At 42.6% G+C, this 12,152-nt stretch overlaps 1 protein-coding gene across 2 annotated transcripts in view; it reads left to right on the top strand.

Annotated features, from left to right (window-relative positions):
• The window catches only part of RAB3C (RAB3C, member RAS oncogene family), a 204,183-nt gene that overhangs the window by 14,355 nt on the left and 177,676 nt on the right, over positions 1 to 12,152 (top strand). For both annotated transcript variants that reach the window (XM_084801389.1, XM_084801388.1), the window contains exon 2: positions 5,294 to 5,521. In XM_084801389.1, coding sequence (XP_084657515.1) covers positions 5,294 to 5,521 — 228 coding nt within the window. The remainder of the gene's footprint in view (positions 1 to 5,293; positions 5,522 to 12,152) is intronic.

Here is a 12,152-nt window from a genome sequence, read left to right as displayed (position 1 = left end):
TTCTCAACTTTGAGCATGCAGGCTCCATCTTTAATTTTGCCTTTATAATTCCAAACATGAGTTTAAAAGAATGTCCCCCTCAGTCTTCTTTTCATAAACCATCAGGCCATTATCAATAGTGGCAAATAAATGATAACTTCAAGATGACTTCATTTTGTTCTTATCATCAGACCCATAAAATATCTGAGAGTAGTTTAAACATTCAACTATACGAGCAAATCTCTGAAAGCAATTTGTTTTTGCCATTTGTTTCCCTATGTGTTTTAAGATTACAAATGTCAAAACTTCTGACCTATGCTATGGCTCTCTGCAGTGGAGAAGTCATTTTTTTTTTCTCTTGTTAGTAGGAATTGTGAGGAAGTGGAACTGAGAATTGGAGTAGCACTTCAGTTTACTGCATGATTTATTTGTTATTTTCAAACCATGGGAGCTTAGAGGGATGGCATAGTGTCTTCTTCAAAGCACCACCTATCAGGAGTTCAAGATGTGCGTCAAACATTCTGAGTTCAATAGTGATGAGCTGTGAAGGTCTCATCCATAGTTTCACGTTTTCAGTGGATTGAAAAGTCCATTGTTCGTTGTCTGCAAACTGATTCTTGTTTTGGTTGGGGGTCTTAGTAAAGTGTTAGTGATGGAATTTAGATCTAAGCAAGTCTGAAAGGGATGACTTCTATGTTTGAACGAAATGACATAAAATTATGAGCTCACAATTGAATTTCTAAATGAAAAGTAGGCTATATGAAACATAAAGGTTCATTAATAATAGTAAATTGCCGCATGCAATGGGAAGACAGAGAGACTCATGGTCACAACAGTTCACAACATAACAGAAATGCAGGCAGTGCATTTCAGGAGACTTCGCTGTTCAATGTGATGGATGGGATGCAATGGTCTCATTGTACTGTGAACTCACCAGATAAATATTAGGAACACTCGGCTGATCCTGGGAGCCACCCAATGGAGCCAGACAATCTGCAGAAAAGTCAGTTTTAATCTGATAGGATGTGTGGGGTTTTTCAGGTGTGTCCTGGGACAGGAAGAGGGATTAAAAGGAGCTGGGATTATCCAAGCAGGAGGAAGAAAGGCTTGTGGAGCAAGTGCTCGTTTGTTCCCTTAGTACGGTACCTCAACTTCCTTGAGGTGCGAAAGAAATTGACTCTTGACTTACAAGGCATTGTCCAAAACCCTGGAGCAGAGGCTACAGGAAGGTGTATTTCAACTCAAAACAAGGAAGACCTTCACAGTGAGCGGAGCTGTTTTGCAGTGGGGCAGACTGTGTGTGGCAGTGGATCTAGTGTGTGCAGTGCGTGTCTAAGACACTGACTGGAGATGTACAGAAGACACTCATGGGGCTCACGGCATTGCGGCTGCGCTGCACCGTGCTGAGGAGCCTTTGTAACCCCGTGGGTCCTTCTGTTCTTAAACTTCAAAATCAGTGCTGTTGGAAGAGTTACTGATTTATGTTCCACGAAATCTGACTTGGCGTCTAATAGGTAACTGCCTGCATGTCCATGATTTCAAGTCTCAGTTCTACTCTCCCATAATATCTCTAGAATGTTCACACAACTTAGCATGTAGAAGTGTCGGCAAATTCACAGAGCGGCTGTAGCCAAGCCCCAGTGTCTCTCACATGCTGCTGTAGTGTAAACCAATGAGACTATGTTCTCAGCAAGATTAGAGACGCCTTGTTCTCTGGTTCTTAGCCAGAATATATTCCATTTGCTGTGAACATTTGTGACCTTGTGAGCTTTGTTGATGATATAAACCAGGGAATAGCATAAAAGAAAGAAAGAAAGAAAGAAAGAAAGAAAGAAAGAAAGAAAGAAAGAAAAAGAATCTTTAAATGTAAATGTAATTTTCTAATTAATTCCTCACTTGGGAAGCTGAGGCAGGAAGGCCCCCTTGAAACCAGGCGTTTCAATCTAGTCTGGGCAACATACCAGACTATCACACACACACACACACACACACACACACACACACACACACACACACACACGCAAATTACAAAAAAGGAAAACTGAAGAAACAAAGGAAGAGGAAAGGAAAAGACAGAAGGAAGAAACGAGAAAATAGAAATTCTTGCTATCAGGAGAATTTCTTTGACACACACAGGCCCGCAGAGCCACTGCCCGCATACTGAATATCTTTCTATGCTGTGGTTCATGTCCAACACACAAGCTATATTAGCCCTTGAACTTACAGCTGTTGCTTCCTAGGTAAATCATATGCTTCTAACTACATCCTCTCAATTACACTTAAAACTCTCTCTATTCATGATGCCTGTATTGGTTCACTTTTAGCATCAATAAAACTTTATTAATAACGGTAGCTTGCATCATACTTTCTTTTACTGCAGCCCATACACAGCCTTGTTGGGATGCCCCCTTATGGCTACAGCCTGCAGAATGCGGGTAGGCTAGTAGACTGAGCAGTCCTGTGAAATGTAAACTGTCTTTTCCGGCTGTGGCTTAGATGAGCATCCCGAATCCTGATACAGCATTTAAGCTGGCTCATGACAAGCCATCAAAGGACCTTGTTAAGGGAGGGCATTTGCAGACCTGCTGGGATAGCTTCTCCTGGAAGGTTAGTAATTGGTGAATAGGCTCTATTTGTAGGAATGGCAATGCCAAAACAAAACTCAGACACCACCAGCACCCCCACCCCCACCATCACCAGCACCAGCACCACCACCAGCACCAGCACCATCACCACCACCACCACCACCAGCACCAGCACCAGCACCACCACCAGCACCAGCACCAGCACCACCACCACCATCACCACCACCACCAGCACCAGCACCAGCACCACCACCACCATCACCACCAGCACCACCACCACCACCACCAACAACAACAACCCAATTACCATTCTATTAGTGTGCTGGAAGGCATTCATTGTTAAAGAAACTTCTTGTTAAGCTGAGAGGCTGTGAGCCAATTCTACCTTTGGCTGCCAATGCTGGACGGGGCTTACCTGATCCTGTTTGTAACCCAGCTACCAGGGAAGGTGACGTTGCCTGTTTGTGGGCCTGGGTTCACACACTAGCAAACACTCCATACAGGCTGTCGCTGTTCCCTGCATGTGTTGTTGTGATCACACGGATAGACAAGGAACACTTACGTCTGTATTAGTGTAGAGACTATAGAGACTATGAGCTTCAACCAGAACTTTGATCACCTTCAGCTTTTGTGATACACAACAAATTCTCCTTGTGTTACTTTTATACAAAGCATTGCATTCTCCTGTAGGCAATGAGTATGTGTAGAAAGGGAGTATGTTCCCTCATTTTCTCATTCACCCCCGTTCATGATGCTGGGAACCCCTCAACTATGTCTCTCCCAGCTTCGGGCAGTTAGCACCACCCTAGGTTTCATAGATGAGCCCCAGCGCGGTTGATTGTTTCTGTCAGTCCACCTCCTGCTGGGGCTTTCTTTGTGCCTTCTCTCTGGATCATTCCATTTACTGTTACTTCTGCAAAGTTCCTGGTTCTGGGTACTTTATAAAGAAAGGGAGCCCATTGCACTCACATTTAAGAGGTCTGAGTACATGCTCTCAGCCTCTGTGGGAGCCCTCGGGGCATGTTTTTCTGGCTGTGTCATGGGATGTGGGATGGCATCATGATGTGAGCACACGGAAGAGTCAGAGATCACTGGGTGAGATAGGAAGCCGGAGAGATTCTGGGGCCAGGTTTGTGTTTGTTGTAACGGCATGTTGTCATGGAAATTAGCCAAAGTCCCTTGAAACTTTCCATCACTGTCTTCCGAGAGTTCTGTTCCCAGTGACCTGTCTCATACTCGGTTCTACCTTTAAAGGTCCTACCACTTCCGATGGGGAACCAAGCCTCCATCCCGGGAACACCAAACCGTACTGAACTCATGGTGTTTCTCAGGAGGTGATAGAACAAGCATCCAGCAGCTTCTATGGGAAAACAGACTGTCTAGCTTAGCCTTGTCAGCAGAACTTGTTGCAATGATGCCAGTGTTTTGTAAATTACTCTCCAGTACATTACTTGCTGGGTATGTGTGGGGGTTTTGTGTGCTTGAAATGTAGCCAGTGTCATTAGGAGACAACATTCGAAAATTCTGTTTAATTTTAGTACAGTCTAAATTGCTGTATGTTCTTAGCGGTTAGCACATTGACTAGCAGAGCAATTGCCAAGTAATTCAGAGCGTCAGGAAGGTGCCGAAGCAAATAGAGTCACCTCCTTTCTCTCCTGAGGTGGAGCGGCCCTCAGAAGTGACACGATGCTGCTTTGGTACATATAAAAACTATCAAGAGAATGAGGGAGAATAGGCATCTACTAAAAGCATTTATACGTAACAAGAAGCAAGTCTCTATACTGAGTTACAGATCTGATTTACAGAAGTATTTTCTATCACCTTCATGAACATTCTGGGTAGGTATTGTGTCATTTTGTTTCACGTGATAGGGAGATTAAAACAAACCCATAAGACACGCTGTGAGAGTGTACAGACAAGTTTGTAATGAAGAAAATTAAAAATAAAGAAAGCCAAGTTCACACAGATAGTAACAGAAACAGTGCTAGAAAGCAGGTAGGGCTCACCACACTCCTGTCAAAAAATGCCTCCTGTGTGACCTTCTGAAGTAGTGTGCTTATTTCAGTACCTGTCAGCGGGAAGTAGGTCAGAGGTCAGGGAATCTACTAACCTTCTGTATAAGCTTAAGGGCATTATCTTATAATTCCAAATTTCAATTTTTTCATTTTAATAGGGATAAGGTATCCAGTTCACATGGTTATGAGGTACATTTGGAACCATATAAATTTATTATTATCATTTTTAAATTTTAAGGATACCGACGTGTGTTGGGTTGCCGACTTAATATGGTGTTAATAGATGAAATAGAGATGTGCTTAGAGTCTGTTTTTCTAGGGAAGACTAGTAATTCACATTTTTGTAAGAGAAACCCTGCTCAGTCAGTTCGGATACCTCCTAACTGAGATTACACTATTCCAGAGCTCTCATGACCCGCAGTTCCTCATATTGTTGCTTCTGTTACCTTAAGAGATGCTGTCTTTGGTGTCTTTGATTGCTTATGAATGCTGAGCATAGACAAGCACCAACACAGCTGGAAAGAACTGTAAGATTTGCTCTTCTGTGTTCCAGCTGGGACTTATCGCCATGGATACCAGCATCGGAGGGAGATTCGGGAGTGTTCTTTACTTACCTCCTGAGTCTCTGACATCTGCTTCTGGCAGGGGCAATAATGAGTGTGCTGCTAGCTTCGTATCAAATGGGAAACTGATCCATGCTTGCTTGCCCCACAGATGGCCTCTGCCCAAGATGCCAGGTTTGGCCAGAAAGACTCTTCTGACCAGAACTTCGACTACATGTTCAAGTTGCTGATCATCGGCAACAGCAGCGTGGGCAAAACATCTTTCCTGTTCCGCTATGCGGATGACTCCTTTACATCTGCCTTCGTCAGCACAGTTGGCATCGATTTCAAAGTGAAAACTGTATTCAAAAATGAAAAGAGAATCAAGCTTCAGATTTGGGTAAGTGACTTTGAACTGACAGCATCCTTCAGTATGGGCCTGTTGGACACACAAGTATGCAAGGGGAAAAAAACCCTCTACTTTGTCAATTCTCCGTGGGCTCCCCAGGCTTTGATTTCCAGCCTTTTGCTGTAGAACATTGTGTTTCAGAGCGAGGTGGTGCTTTTGAAGGTGTGGAGACTGACACACTTCTTGTCCTGTGATGCTGTTCTGCAGCCTTTGGAGGAGAAGAAATCCAATCTCCTGTGGTTAGGAGAGGGGGGTGGGACACTCACTGAGAATTTGGTTCTACCTTGATCTGCGTGACCTTGAGCAAGCCTGTGAGTCCTTCTGGGTTTGTTTTTATAGTATGTACTTAAACAGGTAATGCAAATATATCTTGCCTTTCAGGGCACTGCTGTCAGCCTGCCTTGGGCATTGCAAAATAGAGAGTGACAGGATGTAGGGGAAAATAGGGCTGTTTCCAATGAAGTCCCAGGCCAAACCTTGAACACAATCTTTTTATACCTAAGAACCTTAGTGCTTCCATTCAAAAACAAAACAAACAAACAAAAAATCACATTTGTAGGGTCAAATAAAAGGAAAGCACAAGAAGCAAAATGATTAAAAGTAGGTTCCTCACTGATGTGTCCTGGCCCGAGGGACAAATTGAACCAGGGTTCCCCCGAAAGAGGGAGTGGGGATTGAAAGTAGGGTACAGACACACAAGAAATAATGAGTCAAGTATAGAAATTTCTGATCAAGATTCACTTTAATGCTGACTAGTAAGAACATATATAGAGCAAGGTCAATAGGATCTATTCTAATCTCACTCACCCTAGCGCCCAGGCAAGAATACAACAGCCTGACTGGCTCCCTGCAGAACTTCCTTGATCCTCTGAGTGGTTCTAAGTTGGGACTTCCTTACTTCTTTCAAAGGTAAATAGTCCAAAGATAGCCTAGAACACAAGACCTCGTGAGGCAAAGGTCAGCAACTCGAAGGTCACAGCATGCAGCCTAAGCACAGGATTTCTGACATGGCAGAATTTAGCACGGCTCCCCACACTCACAAAAATTTGAAATCAATTGGCTAGATTTCTGACCCTCCAGGGGCCTTGAAAGATCAGAGGTTTCTTAACTAAATTATTGGCATAAGTTTACAAAACTAGAGGGTAAGAATCAAGAGAAATGGCTGGGCGGTGGTGGCACATGCCTTTAATCCCAGCACTCTTGAGGCAGAAGCAGGCAGATCTCTGTGAGTTCGGGCCAGCCTGGTCTACAAAGTGAGTTCCAGAACCGCCAGGGCTATACAGAGAAACCCTGTCTTGAAAAAACAAAACAAAACAAAACAAAACAAAACAAAACAAAGAAAGAAAGAAAAGAAAAAAAGAAAGATGTATGTCAGTAGCGGACCAAAGTCTTCTAAGTGATGAAGTAGCTAAGATAGTGAGTTACATCAAACAGATTCGTGTAATAAATGTCTTATGAACATCACAGTAAATTCATAGATAGAATGGATTGCTAGCCAGTTTGGACCCCTTCTGCCACTCAGATTGCCTGAGGCAATAGACAAGTATTTCCAGGAGGTGTTGTCTGCTTCGTCTGGAGTTGGTAGAGGGCTGATCTGCAGGGCTGACGCCTCTTCAGTTAAATATGGAAATCTAAGAGAGAGACAAATCCAAGACGGTGGCATTTAGATTTTTAAAAAATAGAACAACCCCTATTGCAGTGTTTCTGTAAACTGCATGACCTTTAACCATCTTAAATGTCTTAGGGATAAGATTTAGAGATGCAAAAATGCAAATATATAAATGGGTAACTGTCCAACAGCAGATTATGACCATTCCAATAAGCTAACTCTGGAATCTTCTACATCTAGCTAGAACTCATGTAAAAGCTAGGTAGTTCATATTCTGACTTACTATCTGCCTGGAGTCACTTTAGGGTGAAATGTTTGTGTGTGGGTATTCGCTTGGGAACTTGCACTCAGTCAATGGTCACACACCCTCAGTGCATGCAGATAAAAAGATGGGGTCCATTGCTTCACATTCAGAGCCTGTTTCATTCTCTTCCTTTTTAGCTTCGGGCAATCACAGTGATAGGGTACACTTCATATTCAACTTTAGGAGTGCTCCCTTAAGTTTCAGGGCTTTGGTGGGTTAAAATACAGATTAATCTGGTAAGCACAAATCTCCTAGCTTTGTGTTAGTATGCTTCCTGTGCAGCAGAAAGAGCAGTCTTTTTTTTTTTTTTTTTTTTTTGGTTTGGTTGGTTTTATTTGTTTGTGTTTCTATTTGTTTTGGTCTTCCCAGATAAAGTTTCCCTGTGTGGAGCCCTGGCTGTCCTGGAACTCACTTTGTAAACCAGGCTGGCCTCTAACTCACAGAGAACCGCCTGCCTCTGCTTCCCTAGTTCTAGTATTAAAGGCTTGGCCACTGCACCCTGCAAAAGCAGTTATTTCTTGGGCAGACATCCCCAACTTTATTTTTCTTTTGTGTCTTTTAGAGATATTTAAAAAAACAATCCTTGTAGCCATTTACACTAACATGTACACTAACATACACTAATATGGTATGTTAAATTGCCTTTGTGATCATTAGTAGTTTCCTAACTCTAGGCTGCTGACATAATTATTTATTGAGGTATACCATTATCTGTCCTTAATACAAAGCTGATATATTTCAAAAAAATACAAAAAATATTTTTTATACTTATGTGGCTATTTTTCTTAAAATAATTCTGCTTCTAGGCCAGAGCTAACTCCTTCTCTGTTCTTGGGCACGGGAGGTTTGGCTCCTTCCTTCTCTCACTTCTGGGTGATGCTGCACCACCTGGAGCTTGCCGAGCCCAGCTCAGATTCTGCAGCCCTCTCACTCTCTGGCCTCCTCCAAATCCCAGTTTCTGTAACCTCTGTGTAGCTTCTGACAGCTTTCATCTTGAATGTATCCCTGATTCTACAAGATGCAACACTTTTCACAGGCATCCCAACATCATACCTCATTTCAGAACTCCACTGGTTCTAGAGACACCCACACCTCCTCCAAAACAGTCATCTGGAAGCTTTTAACCTTTCCTTCTCCTTGTTCATGACGCTTATTTAATCTTCACCTCTCTCTCTCTCTTTTATTATTATTATTCTTATTTTTTTTCGAGACTGTCTTGGAATGGCTTTGTAGACCAAGCTGGCCTCGAACTCACAGTGATCCACCTGCCTCTGCCTCCCAAGTGCTGGGATTAAAGGGGTGCACCGCCACACCCATCTTAATCTTCATTTCTCTTTTCACAGTGGAAACCTAATCTTGTTAGTCACAGAGAGCATGCCTGCAAGCCTAGCTCTTTGGAGCCAGAGGAGGCAGAATTGAACAAAGTAATCTCATATGTCCCTTAAAAAAAAAAGTCACAAAACTCGAACTCCCAAATCTCCCCAAACCAATCAACCAACAAAAACACTGCCCATTTCTTGTTTGGCTATACTGGGAGCTTTCAATGCACCTATAGTTTTAGGGTTGTGAAATTAGTGTTACACTGCTGTGTAGCATCTAGTATACTGAACAGGACACACTGAGAAGTACTGTAAGAAGAGTTTGTGCTGTAGGAAGAGTGTACTGAATGAGCACTGTAGTTAGAAAATTTGAGACACACAGATACATTCAACACTTCAATGAGCAACCTCTTACAGGGTCAGTATTATAAAGAACTATCAGTTGTTGGGTAAGCATGGTCCATGTCTTGTCTGTTTATTCTCCTGAGGACCCTACGTTGTCCTAAGGAGTCTGAATACAGTGCATGCTAAATAGCCACCACAGGGGCACATATGGGGAGTACCTAAGGAGATTCTCAGGTTTGGTCTACCAGATAGTCTTGTGACATTTGTTGAACCTCATTGATGAGTTAGAATTTTCTGGGATGACAATGATAATCTTGGACTACACATCTTGCACACACCCTGCAGACAGTTGGGGAAGAGTTTGATGGTCTTACTGGATTGAGGTTTGGGAGAGAAGTTATAATAAGGAGCAACAGGGCCCACTGAAATGTACATATTCCTGAGATAACTTCAGAGATTCCTGCTTTATGCTCTAAGTGCAATGGAAGATATTTTTACTATATGTAGTTATTGCTGCTTAACAAAATCAACAATTTATTTGTGACTACATTTAACACTGATGGTTTGACACATCTTGGTGGTTCAGAAACCAATTTGCTGCTCTTCACAGCCTATTTTAAGCACTTATGTTAGTATCTAATTAATTTACTAAAGACATCAGAGAAACCCCACATCATCTCATCCTGTTACATATTTCAAGCAAAAGAAATGGAGGAATTTCACAATCTAAGAGCCATTGAGAATCAGTGCACTGCACCATACCCTTTACCAAGACAGGCAGGGACTGGAAAATACCCTGGGCTGTTCCGATCCTGGGGTGGCCATCCAGAGCTGAAGATGGTACACATCGGCTCAACGTGTTTCTGGATCTCAGTATTTGTGAACCTGAAAAGCTGGGTCAGAAAAAGATATTGCAAATTGTTGACCAAAGCCTTATTGATATTCAGTTATACAAACAAGGGCTAGTGACATTTCTCAGCCCAGTACTGAGCACTGAGGTATACAGTAAAACAAATGCACACTCATTAGAATTACTTAATAGCACAGGCTTTTGTTTTGAATTTCTGCCTTAAACTGGAATTCACTATGTAGCGTCAGCGTGCCTAATAACAATGCTTCCGGTGATTGTTACAACGAACACTCCAGGTTTTTATTTTCATTTTTTAAAAATACAACCCAATGAAAGAAGGCAGCATTATAGTCCTCTTTTATAGATAAGGTAAAATAAAACCACAAAGATAAAGATAATATCATTTGCCCTAGGACACAGGGGAGATATTCCGGGAACCATCTTTCAACGCTGGCATTCTATTCAAAGCCCAGGTATTTGGCCATAGGGTATAAGCGAAGTTTGGAGGCAGGGCAAACTTGGGACATGTAACATCAGATCTTGCATATCTTAATCCCCAGCTGTTAACTTTTCTATATTGTATAATGGATCATCATCTTTCTCACTTGTTTCAAGAAATTGATAGTTCTGGGGGTGAGGGGCATCAGTTGTTTTGTGTGGAATCTGCTGTCTGCCAGCAGGAGCGCTTTGTGCATGATCTGGTTTGTGTTTAAAGCAGATATGCACAGCAGAAGGGACTGGAACACGTTCAAGTGGCTCCTTCCGTCACATTCCTGGAATGCCTACTACCACTGCTGGGGACCATGCCTGCAGCCAGGGGTGTGTGCAGGGAGGAGCCTGAGCAAAGGGGAGTGACTACCTGGGCAGCAATAGCCCTGCCCCTAGCTTTACACCCAGGGCTCCTCTAGTTGGCTCTTTCTGCTCCTTGACTTGAGTCGGTCTTAGATTCTTCTAGTCTAAGACAAAGTCCTTAGGAAAATCACCAACGCTAGTGACAGCTGCCAGAGCCATCCTTGCTGTTGCCACGTGTATGCTCTTTTTTTCTTCATCACATTTCTTTTAACTTAGCACTTGCTTTCCCTGGGAGGTGGAGAAAGACCAGCTTCCATTTTTCTCCCAAGAGGAAGCTGATGTTGTGTGAAATGTCAAAATGCATGAAACCATTCCCTCTGTTGGCAGCTGAAAGTAACATCGCTATATCCCACTGTGTTTAACCAGTCTCCAACACTGACAAGGCACAGAAGGTGGTGAAGACTTTGCTCCGTCTTAATCAGGCTCACCTGCTGCACGGGAAGGCTGGAAAACAATAGAAAGGGTCACTGGGTAGGATCAATAACTGTTTGGGGAATGGAGGTGGAGTGGCCCAATGGCAGAGGTAAGGATCCTGGAGTTTGTAATGCAGGTTCTAGATTCTGATCAGTTCCCAGCAGCTGGGCGACTTCAAGTCCTGGGTTCTCTTTGTCCCCGTTTTGTTTGTGAAATGGTGTGAAATAACACACAGTCCTTGAGTGCCGAATGTCTAATCCCATAAACATCTGTGCTTACTTCAACCTAATCATGAAATATATTCAATATATTTCAATTTGCTTCTTTTCTAAAAATGTATACCTTCACTGAAAATTTGTAATTGATTTAGTAAATTTATGTCATCAAATGCTTATTGAGTGCCTATTGTGGGCCACAGCGGGATCTGAGAACACAGTAGTGAAGGGTCCACAGAAGCCACGACAGAAGTCAATTATATGACTGGGCTATAGATATCACCTGATGTTATGAAGAACAGATAACATGCCTGGCCTAATCTTGGAGACTCTGAGAGCCTTTGCTGTAAGAATCCATACCTGAGGTGAGAACTGAGAAATGAAATAAAAAAGGACTTATTTGTTCATTCAGTGAACACCTGCCAGAGCAGACCAGTGGCACTTATCCTGTGTTTAAATGCATTTATAATACGCACTTATAAAGGAACTAGGAACTGATGCTAAGTACATAAAAATATCAATTATGGTAAATACTAATGGAAAAATATAACACTGTGGTAACTGGAAAAACATAGTGGGGATTAGAACTTTTGGGTAATTTCATATGAGATGGAGAGTTTATATGAAAAGATTCCTAAGCTGAGGCCTGGAATTATTTAGAGCAGGAGCAAGCTTTCAGTGTAAACAGAGAGAGAGAACTTTGCTTTTCCACCA

This window comes from Acomys minous (assembly GCF_964271855.1).
Source record: "Acomys minous genome assembly, chromosome: 11".
Classification (NCBI taxonomy): Eukaryota; Metazoa; Chordata; class Mammalia; order Rodentia; family Muridae; genus Acomys; species Acomys minous.
The sequence above is the reverse complement of the archived record's forward strand: the minus strand, read 5'-3'. Positions and strand labels throughout refer to the sequence as shown.